Source organism: the organism of the source record quoted next, unplaced genomic scaffold, assembly GCF_019419815.1.
Source record: "Pyrus x bretschneideri cultivar Hongxiangsu unplaced genomic scaffold, Pyrus_bretschneideri_v1 Contig35, whole genome shotgun sequence".
NCBI lineage: Eukaryota > Viridiplantae > Streptophyta > Magnoliopsida > Rosales > Rosaceae > Pyrus > Pyrus x bretschneideri.
In genome coordinates this window covers 4,615,608-4,630,140 of record NW_025999668.1, presented here as the reverse complement: position 1 = coordinate 4,630,140, position 14,533 = coordinate 4,615,608, and the positions used below count along the sequence as shown (strand labels likewise).

The window sequence follows — 14,533 nt, the reverse complement described above, 5'->3', positions numbered from 1 at the left end:
GATTCACACAATACTTGGTTTCTTTCTAATGGCACACTTGGGAGCTTTCTCCTAAAACTAGATGCGATGGAAGATGTCATTAAATCCCTATAAAGGAAGGAGTTAGAACCAACGGAATGGACATGGAGAGAAGAGAGAGGAAGAAGAAATAAAAGAAACAACTCCAACAAAATGTCATTCTCCCTTTCATATTTTTGTTTTTTGTTTTTGAAAGCCGCGATATATATTGCAAAAGGAGAAAAACTCCTTGGGATCATTACAGAGACCAGGAAAACCAAAGCAAAATAACATAGGCCAAACCAAAAGCAGGAAAACCAGTAGCCCCTAATTACAACTCTCGAAGTACAAGACATCAATGATGATATCGGGAGGTTCCTCGAACCAAGAGCAATCATATGATGAAGACAATGTCGCGAGCAAGGCGGTGAGCAACCCCGTTGTGTTGGCGTCAAGCGTGGGCAACACTAGCTCCAGTGACCTCAGCGAGCAGAGCTTTTGATTCCTCAATGATGTGTCCATTGAAAGACATATCCGGTGAAGTCGAATTCAAAGCTTTGGAGATTTGGAGAGAACCAGTTTCAAGGAGAAAATTTTGGAAACCCTTATGCTTAGCCAATAAGAGCCCTTCACGAACCGCAAAGGCTTCGATGTGAATGGGTGAAGAGACAAACTCGAAGGTCCTGGAAAGAGCCGCTATAAAGTCCCATGTATCATCCTAGATGATTACCTCGATTCCACCCTTACGATGGGCCTCCCTTTAAGCGCCATCAATGTTGATTTTGAGGCAACCAAAGGGGGGATGTTTCCACATTGAGGTAGGGAGTGGTGCACGGATAATTGGGGTTGTGGTAGAAGCCTCCTCTAAAACCTGCCACCAACTCAGTGCTCTGACGATAATCAAATCAGGTCAGTTGCATTTATAGTTCCAGAGCTTGTCGTTACGAGCCCCCTATAGAGCCCACCAAACCATACGACATAGCTCAAAACTTGCCCAATCCAGTTGGGAGTCCAGAGACACCGCCCATCGAAAATCTCCCTTTACTTTCCCTAAGAATGTTGTACAATAAGTGAGAGACAAATCCCAAAAAATGCATGAGAGCTCACCCAACAAATCTCTCCAAAACTCACCATCATTTTCATCTATCAAAAGAAAGATATATGAAAACTAGAAATTCGTCCAACCTATTTAACAGATCAAAAAACCATCATCTGTATCTTATATCAAAGTACTTCCTTCATGAAAGTTGTTTGTCTGTCTCTCTATCATGACATATCCAAATTTCATGAAATTGCAATGGTGAGATTGTCCCATATGTTTCAAATACCAACCTAGTCTCCAATTCTGCTAAAAACTGGACAGTCATGTTATGAGTACCAAAACCCTATTTTCGTAGCACAGATCGAAATATTTCTTCATAAGAGTTGTTCCTATTCCTCTCTACCATAACATATCCAAATCCCAGAAAGATCCAACAGTCCATTCATTCCAGATCCTTGAAATGCTATCACAGGCTTGAAAATCCGCAGAAAACCCTGCAGTTATGTTTAGATCTTCAAAACTCCAACTTCCTTAGATCAAACAGAGACACTTCCTTCAAAACAGTTGTTCCTTACCATCTCTTCTATGACATATCCAAAGACCACAAGAATCCAAAATATGTGCTGACTTGTACGCTAGTTCGAACAGTTGATGTTCGGTTGAGCTAGCCTTCTCGTCCAACGTGAAGGCCAACATCTCCGAAGAGCAAGGGGAAGTGGCAAAGGAAGAAAGAGAACAAGAGGGGAGGAAATGAAATTGGATACAATAAAAAAGGAGGAAATGGTAACATATTGTTTATCATTTATGTTGTTGTTAAAGATATTACTTTGTTGTTGATTTATGATTATAGTACTCAATTTAATTTATGTTGAAGCTTGCAAGCTTGTTAAAGAAAATGTGATTATTAATATCTATGTGAACATGACACACGCACATGCACACGTGCACATATATATATGCATTGCAAAGTAAGAAAAAGAGTTGAGATGTTGAGTTGTGTAAAGTGTTTGAGTTATGGAGATATTCAAGGACTTTGAGAATGCCTTGAACATATAATAATGAAATCTTGTATATGTCAAGCGTAGGGGGAAGGGTTTGAATATACAATTGGGCATCGGGGAAAGTGCCTATATAAATAAAGTGGAAATGGAGAAATAAATTTTGAAAATTGATCTTAAGGAATGAACGAGAGTCAACTCATATTCTAAGGTATTCAAAGCCAAATGGTATAAGCATGGTATGAGACGTGCAAGCTTGGATGCCTTAGTATTAGCGGGATTAGAAGGGAGTGAGTGCATTCATCCATCTTATTTGCATGTATTTCATGCATTTGAAAGAATTGTTACGATTTAATTATTATTTAATTGGTAGTTTTTGTTGTGAATTAATTTGTGCACTATTGTTATTCCGCTGCGTATTCGATAAATTGAATGTAAGATTTTGTTATATGATATATGATATTTAATTTTATTTTTTCACCATATCTTGGCTGTAAAATTTATTTTTATAGTTAAGTTATGACTCACACTCTAACTCGTGAATAGTTCTTATTTGCAGGTCGAGGTGTGACAAAATGGTATTAGAGCTTACGAATTAGATACCCTAGGAGAGTACCTGTGGTGTTTACCATATTTGTCGAATAATCTTTAATTTTACATGCCCTAATTATGATTTCAGGAGTCTTACGTTAGAGTAAGTTTTGTTGCAAACTTTTGTTGATTTGCAACTTTTATTGCAAACTTTATCTATAAAAAGGACTTGCATGATACAAAATACCATCATTATCATAATTTAGCAGTTTGATGAAAGTTGCTCTCCTGCCAATACTTTTCTCACCTAAAAATATCCCTTGCTGTTGAACGATAAAGTTTTCAAGGCCTTCATTTGCTCCCCTCGTATGCTCTGTTACTTTTTTTGGGCTCTACCGTTTTAGTAAAATTAAAATTCATTTACCAACCCAAAAGGCGAGAGTGTGTGAAGGGTGGTTCGTACACGCAAATAATAATAAAATAATAATATTTTGAAAAAATACATCGCGTGCGAACCGTTACTTCTTTGAAAGGCTGGTGGTAAAGCCCTCTCCCCTCCCTCCCTCCCTCCGCCGATTCATTCACCGCCAACAACAAACAACCAATAAAACGACGAGAAACCTCACGTCTCTCTCTCTCTCTCTCTCTCTCTCTCTTCCATTATCTTGTCGAAAGTCGGACAAACGGCGTCCTTCGCGGCATGGCAGCACCGAAGCACCGTTCAGGTCGATCAACGCCTCTCAGGGACTCTTCCGAGTCCCAGAAAATGGAGGCCACTGGCCTCTGGGACGCCCTCGACTGGACCATTGAGGTCCTCTTCTCTCTCCACTTCTAGGGATCTTTCTCCATGAATTTTCAATTTTTATTCAAATTTTGTTCCTCCTTCACTTTGAATTTTGTTCGTAATCTTCAATTCCCACATTTTGTTTTCTAATTTTGTTTTACAGCCTGTTTCGCGGTCCATTTCGCAGTCCGTTTCGCATGTAAAATTGGAGTGCTTGCTTGAAGCCGAGCAAGTCCAAGTTGAGGTACATTGGATTATTGAATAATAAGCTGAAATAGTGAATTTTCTTATACTAATAGTTTAATTACAATATAATTCTTTTCTTCTTGTATTTCCGAATTCTCGATTAATTAAGTATAGCTGTGGAGGATTCCTATGTCATTAATTACAAGTACCAACAAAGATGGATGTAATTTGGTGTTTTCTTTATTAATTAATGGGATGCCGGTGAAGTTTTCTGATATTCGAAATTTACTTTTAGGGGTATGGAGTTGTTCTTGTTAATACGGATGAGGCAGGGACCTTGATAGTGACCAATTTTCGTCTTTTATTCCTGGTAAGTGGTTCATGTGATATGTGAATATGTGCTATTTTCAAGTGCATTTCATTCTGAAGTTTCGTTCTGTTTGTTTAATGCATGCCCCGAGTGAAATTCATGTTTCAAGAGGAGTAATTTTGGTAACAATGACGTTCATGTTAGTAATGCGGCAATCTAGAGTGAGTTCTGTTAGAAGAGTTAGTTTGAAACAGATGAGATTGGGGGAGCAGAAATTAGATATGTGCGTGCAGATGCTGTTATATTTAAGGTCTGGAATTTACCCCTTGGGCCAATCACCTGAGTGAGTATCTGTGCAATTGGTGCATATGATGAGAAGGAAGAAGGTGATGGAAAAATTGAAAAACAAAAAAAGGGAGACAGAAACCTTCAAGATTTATTAATAAAAGGATAAAGAAAAAAGTCTTGTAGTAGCCATTGCATTTGTTAGGTTTTGTACTTGTTTCTGTTACTGCTAGTGAAATTGTTAGCGCATAAGTTGTTTGCAGTTATGAGGAATGTAAAAGATATAGTACATAAATATATATATATATATATATATATATATAATCGTCTGCAATATAATGATGTTGTTGGTGTATATGTTGTTCCCATGTATACCCAAAATAGCTAATTTGATATTCTTACTTTTGTTTTTAGAGTGAGGGAACAAGAAATGTTATTGCTCTTGGCACGATACCTTTGGCAACAATTGAGAAGTTCACCAAAATTGTAAGTTCTAATCTCCATTTATACATTTTTATTGTAGACAAACAAGTCTTGTGATAAACTTGTCTGTGGTGCTCCAATCTCCAATACATTTGTATCTATAACCTTTCTAAGAGTCTTGCATCTTTGAAAGATTTAGAGATGAAATTAATTGAGGAAAGCTTATGAGATGCCTGGTCACATATTTTTAACTGTGTTAATATTTTTTTATTAAAAAGAATCGTGGGCATGTTTACTTACATGGAAAATCTTTCCCGGTCTTGACTTTCTTGCGTTTACTAAAACATGGGTATTGGAATTATTCTAATTTCTGACTTCCCTGTGTTTACTAACTCATATGGAATAAAAAAAAAGTGTGGGTTCCTCATTAAAATCTGTTATCAAATATCAGAAAAATCAGGAATAATATTAACTAGGGGGACTAGTCAATCCCATACACATTCCTTCTTTCCCTTCTTCAATTCATGACTTACCCCATTCCAAGTAAGTAAACATGCCATGTGTCAATACGAAATATTTGATTACATTTTTAATATCAAAGCTCTCCCCATCCAAGTTCTTTCCAACTCCATCAGGTGTTGTCCTTCATGCTTTCCCAATTCTTTGTTCCACTTCTCAGGTGATCTACCACCAATACGCCAGTGATCTGCCCATTTTGACATTCTTTTGCACCATCTATCTCTGCACTCCTTGTCACATTTTTGTTTTGAGAGAATAAATTCACTTGTTGCCGTATTTTGTGAGATGACAGAGCTTTAAGACAGTTCATACATGTCTGTCAGTGATCAGACTCTGTCAATTATTTATTTTTCAATATAGTTTTCACCTGTAGTGTAGTGTTTCTCTTTGGGATGTGGACATAGCCAGTTCATTGTATTTCTTTGACTTTGTAGGTCGTAAAGAATCAGTCAACCCCTCGTCAATCTGAAAAGAGTCCATCAAGACGACTTCTTCAGGTCATTGGTACGATTTAATATGAAGTACTTATGTAAATTTTTATTAATTCTTTTGTTGTTTAATTGGTTATCATGTGAGATTCAGTATCATTTGAAGATTGTGTTATGAAAAGAGGTGTGGTTTCTATGTTAGATATGTTTGTTAAACAATATAGAAATCCTCAAGACCACTATAGTATTGGTGTTCGTTGCAATGACATTGTTATTTGGCTCACTGCCTCTAAATGTTGTCGGTTTTATACAGGCCAAAGTTCTCCCCCTGGTCTGCTTTGATTTTCTCAAACAGTTCTTATTCACCTTCCCACATATGGCCATCTTGACAGAAGGGATTATGTTAGTTAATTATGACTCTTCATTAATTGATTTTTGGGAGATTAAGATGTTTTATTTAATAAGGTTAAGTTGTGCAGTTGTCTATACTTTGTGCAAGAAAAATTCTCTTTTTAATTTCATAGTCGCTACTGGAGTGGTGGGTCCAAGTATGGCTAGTTGCTCATGGCATCCTTTACGTTGATACTCATATATTTCAGTAAATATAGCTTGTTAGTCCAGTGATAGGTCTTCTGCGCTTGAGAGAACTAATAGTTTTATGCATTTATACTTCGCAGGTAAAGACATGAGGACCATTGTCTTTGGGTTTCGTCCTAAAACAAGGCAGGTAAATTATTTTTGTGAATACTTCTCGATACTTTTGCATTGTGGTCCATTCCAGTCTATATCTGTTAAAGGTTTTGTATCTTCTATATCTATGGTTTTGCAAATGTTGTGACAAAACTGAACATCACTCTCAAAAACTAATATCATCAATTTAAGTCAAACTTTTCTTTTTTACGTCAAATCGCACTTCATAATATCCCTTGACTGCTCTTCATTAGATTGAATGTTTAACTGATAGTAGTCGTCATAAATAAAGAACGCTTGCAGTTTATTATAGCTGAAACTACGTTTAACATATCAGTTGAAAGTGAATACTGATGGTCGGTACGGGGGGATGGACTGTCCTTTGCATGTCATGAAAAGTGAGGCTTTAGCTTCAAATTTTCAAAAAATGACAGAATTTGAGTTATATGTTGGGCAGTCTCACCCATATTGTGATGGAAATAAATGCAGCTAAAGCTGCAACCAGTAACAGCTGAAGCCAAATTGGTTACTGCTATTGGCAGCGTCATTGTCAGGGCAGCACTTCTGGATGTCTGGACCACATGTGTAGAAAAAAAAGTATTATCTATAGAGTACATAAACAATTAAACTTGAGAGATTAAGCGATTTATGTACTTGCCTTTCTTGTGTCTATACTTTATGCCCATAACCTTGAAAGAATCTTACTGGTGTGTAAAGGTTTTCAATATCATGGTAAATTGTTAGTTGCTTATTGCATTTGAAGTTGTGAACAGTTGTATAACATGGGTATTTAAAAACAAAAAACTTGCAGAGACGTGCAATATTTGATGCATTAGTAAGGTGTACAAAGCCAGCAAATCTGTGGGATCTTTATGCTTTTGTGTCTGGACCATCCAAATTTTTTAACACCAGCCCAAAGGTGCGGTTACTAAATGAGTATCTTCGGCTTCTTGGAAAAGGGTTCCAACAACCATCGATGGATATGATTGAAGATGGTTCATTCACATTTTCTAATGATTTGTGGAGAATAAGTAGTATAAATTCCAGCTATATAATGTGCCAGAGTTATCCATTTGCCTTGATAGTTCCAAAATCCATAACGTAAGAGTTTAAGATCCATCATTTCATACTTCTGCCCTAAGTTTTTCCAGGTTTAATGAGGCTTACTTCATTCCTTGGAACTACACAACTAATAATTTTTTTCATGGTTGCCGATGCTAGTGATGAAGAAGTACTCCAAGCTTCCAACTTCCGAGCAAGAGGTCGCTTGCCTGTAGTTACATGGTGTGATCCAAGTATGCAAAAAGTCCTTTTGTTGCTCTGTTTGTTGTATTATTCATCCCTTTTGTCCTTACATTCTTGGCAACTTACAGAAACTGGAGCAGTTCTTGCACGCTCATCCCAACCCTTGGTTGGTCTCATGATGAATATGAGGAGGTAATATTATCTATCTTTTGAAAATGAAATCTCCTATCACCTTTTGCACACACAGAGAGTAGATATGGTTGACATCTGTCAGTAGGACAACCCGGTAAAGGAATGATATTATACATATATAGTTTACTTTTAATTCTTGGAATTTAGAGCACCTATATACTATCCTATATTGTGCATGATTTTTATGAAATTGGTGTTGATCGCATATTCGCATGCATTAACTTGTCTGCAGCAACACAGATGAAAAGATTGTTGCTGCACTTTGCACTAAGCTTGCTGGTACAAGAGGTAAACGGAGGTAAGTGATAATTTTTCTTCAACTTGTTGCCTCGAACTTTTTTCAGTGTTACTTTTTCACGTTCAGTTATTCTTGTTGCATCTACTTATTAATGACTTTTATTGCTAATGGGTCAATGTTGCAAAGCAACAAACATTAATGTGTTTCAATAATAATAACAAAAAAGAGCACATTCTCTTTTATGTTGTTTCATTTCAGAATGTTTATATTTTGTGATTTAAGTAAAAATGTTTGGTTTTTTCTACATCTTCCAGGAAATTATATATAGCTGATGCAAGACCTCGAAAGAATGCTTTAGCTAATGGTGCTATGGGAGGTGGCTCTGAGTCATCTTCAAATTATCTTCAATCTGAGGTATCTCTAAGTTATGGATTTTTTATTTATACATCTGTGGGTGTGTAATATCAAAATTATATAACTTTAACATACTATTTATTTTTTGGGGGCGTATCAGATAGTTTTTTTTGGGATAGACAACATACATGCGATGAGAGAGAGCTTTGCCCGACTCAGAGACTACTTAGACACTCATGGTGCAGCTTCTTCGGATGGAATGTCATCTTTCTTGGTTAGTTTTGATATCTTATGAATATCTGGGCTTTTTATTTGTGTTAAATTGTGGTTCTCTAAGTTTTTATATTCTGATAGCATAGCTATGAAGTATGTTGTATTTGTTGATCAAAGCTACTCTTTTTTTGGTCAAAGATCAAAGTTACTTGTATTGATGGGTAGAGTAAGGATTTGAGAGCTGACCTCATATCAGGTCTACATGTAAAACTTTATTTAATTATGGTTTTTAAACTCCGCAATAAGTATGGTTGATACCAAATGGGAGTTATTTATAATATAAAAGAAGGCGTCAATTCTAAAAGTAGATGGATTATATCTGAAAGTGAAATGGAAGTACTTTTGGAGAACTCAGAGGTTGTGGACCTGTGGCCCCATGTGTCTCAAAGTGTCTTTTCCAACGGGTCCTAAGGCTTGCTAAGAAACAGGGAATGTGAATATTTTTCTTTTGAGAGGAAAAAAATTTATTAGATAAAATTTATAGTGGTGAAAGATCAAGTTTGTTATGGCCTTTTTCTTGATCAATAAATAAAAAAATGTTATTTGACGTGGGAGATAATTTATGTTTTTTACTTGTTAATATTGACAGAGAAATGGTGGATGGACGTGGGGTGGAGGCAACCTTAGCAGTATGTCTGCTTCAGTGTCAACTTTGGGGGACAGTGGTTGGTTAATACACGTTCAAAGTGTCTTGGCTGGTTCTGCTTGGATTGCTGCTCGTGTTGCTTTGGAGTCGGCATCAGTGCTTGTACATTGTAGGTAAGGTCTATTATATTTGTACTTTATCAAACTGGCTGTTTCAGTTTTTCCATTTTTCTTTTTTCTTTTTTTATCTGTCCATTTTTGGTGTTTTAACCTCTAAATTTGCAATTCTTTTGTTTAGTGATGGATGGGACAGGACCACTCAGCTGATTTCACTTGCCAATTTGTTGCTTGATCCATACTATCGTACTTTAACTGGGTTTCAGGTATCTGCTGGACATACTTGGAAAGATACCCTGTTTTGTGATGCTAGTTTTTCTTCGATTTCATGGGTATATGCATTATTTTGGAAAAATATGGAAAAACCTGTAAGAGGAACACATTTATGTTAAAAGGAGTGCATTTCTTTTTCTGTTCTGGGCCTTCTGGAGGTAGTCCTTCTGCACTTTTGACACTGGAGTGTCAATTGCACTGCAGGCATGAACAGCTGCTAATTTTTATTTTATCAACAAATGGTTTTGTATTTAGTGAGGTTTAGGGGGATTTAGAGTGGTACATTAAAGTGTGAATTCTAAGTCGAATCATCAACTGTTTTTTAGAGCTAATTACAAAATACACCCCTGAGGTTTGGGGTCACTTCAAAAATGGACACAACCTTTCCATTTTTTTAACACTACTACCTAAAGTATTAAAACACTTGTGTCTAATTGTCTAGGCCTCTGTTAATTCCTTACGGAATAGGTGGGGGTCCCATTTGTAGAAGGCAATCAGACCACACCCAGAGATTTTTTTTATCACTTGATTTCAGTCAGACACAAGTATGACTTGAAGTGTTTTAGTTTAAACATGTGGTTGTTTACGGTTGTCTGTCTTTTGACTCACAATTTTCCTTTTTGATTTTGAAGTGACTATAAAATATTTTAATTATTTGCTTTGATGCAGGCACTCGTTGAGAAAGATTGGCTAGCATTTGGTCACCCATTTGCAGATCGAGTTGGCATGCCAGCAGGAAGTGGCAACATGCCTTCTGAATTAACAAGGCAGTACTCTGCTCCGAATCTCCAATCATCACCCAGTCGCCAGTCAGCATCTCAAGCGCCTTCTCATTCACAGAATTCAAATAACTATTCTCCCATATTTCTGCAGGTGTGCCTTTTTATATTGGTACATAATTAGTGCATTAAAATTCAACTCACTATTCTTATACTTCTAAGCCAAAAAAGAACTCATTCATCATATTACCAAATATCAATTGATTCACACAAATGGAACACAATAAAATCAAGTATTCATCTTCAAGTTTTATACAGGCTTTCTTCTTCTTCATCGTCCTTGTGGTGTACTAAAATTTTCTCATGTGATTTACTTCTATTATCAATTTAGTTAAATGTTCAATTTTCATCATTTTGTGTAACTTGGCAACCACGTGTGTCATGTATATGGGCATTTTAGTATTTTTATGTCCAATCCCACAATCATCTGGAATCACGATAATTTCACTCAAGTAAACCCAAAAAATCTTTGTTTCAATTCTCTAATGCACCCACAAAAGTTGTTTCATATACCAACTTATAAGTGAGATTGGATAGAGGAAGATAATGCTCTTGAACGTGAAGCCCACGTGGATGCCAAGTTATACGAATTGAAGAAAATTGAACACTTGACCAAAGTTGGTTTCTTAAATAAATCATAACGGAAAAATTGACAAAACTTGAACCATGGCACTTAAAGTAACAATTACCATAAACCACAAGGATCATTTGTGACGTTTGGCCTTTTCAAAAATAGCCAATCTGACCCCTCTTTAAAAGGAAGTTGCAAAACACCCCAATCATATCCTTGACCGTATCCACCTCGTGTCCTCAACATCCGTATTCAACAGATAGTCGATTTTACGTAATCAAGGGGTATCCGAGTCTGATACTCCCAATAACCCCAAAAAAACAGAGTACCCATGCAACATTGGTTACAATAAAGTACAACCTGTGCAATTCTATATGTTTTTGAGGTTCCTAGTTAGAAATGCATCGTTTGTTTGTTATTTCATGTTGTCTTGTGGGTAAATAGGAGAAGCCACGCTTATTAATTGAGAGATGTAAGAGTTACTGTCAATAAGCAATCAAGTATTACCAAAATTGTCAAAGAAATGTTACTACTTCTCTGTTGAATTTCTGCAGCGGTTCACTCTCAGTCAACTTACATTTTTCTGTCAAGTTTGTCCTTTCCACTTGAAACAACGCCAAGTGCTTAATTTTGAGGAATGGTCTGAGATTTCGAACATGTTGCACCAGAACTTTTTTTTTATTTCTTTTCTCTGCTGTATAGTCACTAATCTTATGCTTTTCTGATGCAGTGGGTTGATTGTGTTTCACAATTGCTGCGGATGTATCCTTTTTCTTTTGAGTTCTCTTCGGTATGCATCCTTCTTTCATAAGTGCACTCATTTTTCTTTTGTTGATGAAACTGCTCACGAATGCAGTTGAATGTGTCATGGAACAACTTTATCTGTTTTTATAATCTTCCTTTGTGGTCAGGGAACAATATCTCATTAAAGTTTCTACTATTTTTTTTACAAGGCATTTCTGGTTGATCTATTGGACTGTGTTCTATCGTGTCGCTTTGGAAACTTCTTCTGTAATAGGTAAGAAGTTTGAAATAAAGCATGTTTTGCGTCTCTTCTCGAAAAACAAGTTGACCGTGCAAAAGTTATTTGATAGAATAGTTGACCCAGAGACTTCTGACGCAAACTATTATTCAAGTACTAAAAGTACTTTTTCCCGATTGCTTATGTATTTCAGTGAAAGGGAGAGGCAGCTATGTGGTGTACCTGAAGCTTGTGGATGCATGTGGGCATATTTGGCTGATTTACGTGCTTCACAGGGAAGTTCTCATGTGCACTATAACTACTTTTATGATCCATTAAAACACGATGGTCCACTGTTACCTCCAGCAGCAGCTTTAGCACCAACTCTCTGGCCTCAATTCCATCTTCGTTGGGCTTGTCCCTCAGAGGTTCAAACTGGAGGGGTTGAAGCTCAATTTAGGCAAATGGATGTTAAGTTCTCTGAACTACAAAAGGTAATAATTCTTACTTCTGGATTCTGGCTTCTAAAATTTTTCCTCTAAATCCCCTTCTCTAGTCTTATTCTAAGAGAGGGAGCGTTCTTGATCTTGTGTAGGGCTTGCAATTGCGCCATGTTGTATCTGGCCTATTTAATAATTACGTCGTGTTTAGGTTGCCCCATTTTTTTGGGTAATAGAAATTCAAGAATAAGGCTCTCTTTGGTCTCTAGGAAAACTGAAAAACCAACTGATCAAGATTCTAGCTAAACTGCAGCAAGAAGGCATACAATCTGGATTAGGAAATGAAAACAAAAACAATTTGAAATATTTGTGGTTAAATCTTTTATTCATAATATCTGTCAGTTGCCATTGATCATCATGTCAGCCAAAACTTTTTACTGTAGATTGTTGTTTGTGAAATTGAGCCCGAGTGGCTTTTCGGCATTTTTGCCATTCTTCATGTCAATATGACATGATTATTTTATTGCTTGGATTGTAGGTCAATTATTTGGTAAATCAACCTGAATATAATGAGTACTTGTGTCAAGCAGGTCAATGATGTTGATCTAAACATTTTAAAGGCCAACGAGAGATTGGTATAGTTGATAAATTTTTGTTTATTGGCAAGCCTAATATGTTTGTGGAAGATGGTGGTTTATGTTTCGTACATCTCTGATCGTTTGTTTCCCAAAACTTAAATGGCATGTTACCTTTGCTTATGCGACTTGAATAATAAGATTTTACACTGGCTCTAATACTCCTTGCAGGAAAAAGAAATGGCAGAAAGGAAAGCTAAAGAAATCGCCACCATGATGGAATCATTAACCGCAGAACTGCAAAATGAGAAGCAAGTTAGCAGCTCAGTTAAGCAGATGGCCAGGAGGGCAACCAAGGAAAGTGAGGCCATAAAGCGAGCTGTACAATCACTGGGATGCAAGGTCCACTTTTCAAACAGCGGAGATTGCACCGTTGACATCGAGAGCAGCCAAATTGAACCTTCGCACAAGTCACCTTACTATTTAAAAAGAGAAGCGGATGGCACCGTGCAGCGCGATGAGAAATCAGACCTCTCTGTTTCGATCACAGTTATGGCAGATGATGATGCTTCCAGCAACCCAGTCGGGCGAGTATGTGAAACGTTATGCCCGTTACGCATGCGAGGTGGGGGCTGCCGGTGGCCAGACGCTGGTTGTGCTCAGTTGGGTAGCCAATTTCTCGGACTAAAGGCTAACTACGAGGATTTTGATAAACTTTCTATTTACGATAGCTATTTCCAGCCGAAATAATAGTATCTAAATTTGGAGCATGGGAGATTATATTCACACATCCCAAATTACTTCTTCCATATCTTTTTAATTTTTTAATAATTTTTTATCAAGTGTTAGTGGTGTGTAGAAAATATTAAAAAATTAAAAATGTGTGAGAGAAGTAATTTGGGGTATGTGAATATAATCTCTCTTGGAGCATTCTTGGAGGTATCAGACCAACCTCACTACTCCTGCAACGTTGGAAATTCCCATATAGAGTTCAAAGTTTCTTTTAGGATAGTTCCAAGATTTTTGGTAGGATGCCCTAAAGTGAACACGAGAGGAACGACGAAGGACGGACCGATAATATGAATATGGGTCTCAAGATATATTGTACAGAGGATGTAGAGTTAGCTGAGGAGTGAGGACTCTCAAGTGAAGATGAACACTACTACATTGTAGTACTAAGTGGCTCATTACATTTTTGGTTGGTGCTTGTACGGTTAATTGTAAATGAGGCAATTTTATCTCCTAAATGAGGTTAGTTTTCGAGCCGATTTATGTATTGTAACGTTGTTTTTGCCAGTAATGATGTATACCAGGACTTCGGATGCAATAAAATTTTACTTTTAGTGAAAATCCGGACCGACTTAAATGATTTTGTAATTGTTTCAATTGAGCCCCCTTTTTTTGTCAAATATTCATACCCGTGTGAATTGTAAATGTGGTGTACGGGTGCCATGTCGATCGATTCGTGTGCGAAAGTAGCGATTTGCCAAACCGGTGACGCTTAAAATCGCGATTACATTGTATCAACGACTCGCAGAATGCATTTCGATAAGAACCCTGTGCATTAATCTTCTCTTAACTGAGGTACGATCACCTAAACATTCTTAAAGTGAAATAAACCTCCTTGATTTTAGCCCTTTAATCTTCCACCCACTAACATTATTTTGATTTCACAATCCTAAATCAGAACCCCAACTCATGAACACCCCCTACCATCGTTGATGCACGGCCGGTGAG

The 14,533-nt window shown here is 36.9% G+C and overlaps 1 protein-coding gene across 3 annotated transcripts; it reads left to right on the top strand.

Moving 5' to 3' along the window:
* Window positions 1-3,112: 3,112 nt before the first annotated feature.
* On the top strand, window positions 3,113-14,139 carry LOC125480659 (phosphatidylinositol-3-phosphatase myotubularin-1-like). Of its 3 annotated transcripts, XM_048591664.1 has the most exons (19): window positions 3,113-3,379; window positions 3,516-3,596; window positions 3,834-3,908; window positions 4,548-4,619; window positions 5,510-5,579; window positions 6,181-6,230; window positions 7,005-7,294; window positions 7,415-7,488; window positions 7,567-7,630; window positions 7,863-7,928; window positions 8,183-8,282; window positions 8,383-8,496; window positions 9,085-9,254; window positions 9,379-9,463; window positions 10,140-10,343; window positions 11,551-11,610; window positions 11,774-11,838; window positions 11,996-12,275; window positions 13,028-14,139. In XM_048591664.1, the coding sequence occupies exons 1-19, from the start codon at window positions 3,269-3,271 to the stop codon at window positions 13,544-13,546; spliced, it is 2,550 nt and encodes an 849-aa protein (XP_048447621.1). In that variant the 5' UTR covers window positions 3,113-3,268; the 3' UTR covers window positions 13,547-14,139. The 3 variants fall into 3 exon arrangements, with proteins under 3 accessions (XP_048447621.1, XP_048447623.1, XP_048447622.1); XM_048591666.1 differs by lacking the exons at window positions 3,113-3,379; window positions 3,516-3,596; window positions 3,834-3,908 and having other exon boundaries at window positions 4,603-4,619; window positions 5,510-5,572; XM_048591665.1 differs by lacking the exons at window positions 3,113-3,379; window positions 3,516-3,596; window positions 3,834-3,908; window positions 4,548-4,619 and adding an exon at window positions 5,817-5,905 and having other exon boundaries at window positions 5,532-5,579.
* The last annotated feature ends 394 nt before the right edge of the window (window positions 14,140-14,533 follow it).

Excerpts from the sequence above, each read along its gene's own strand:
- LOC125480659 (XM_048591664.1), top strand. The coding sequence starts at position 3,269 with ATGGCAGCACCGAAGCACCGTTCAGGTCGATCAACGCCTCTCAGGGAC. Across the intron at positions 7,295-7,414 it reads ATAGTTCCAAAATCCATAAC|TGATGAAGAAGTACTCCAAG; the intron begins GTAAGAGTTTAA and ends TGCCGATGCTAG. Across the intron at positions 9,464-10,139 it reads GTACTTTAACTGGGTTTCAG|GCACTCGTTGAGAAAGATTG; the intron begins GTATCTGCTGGA and ends GCTTTGATGCAG.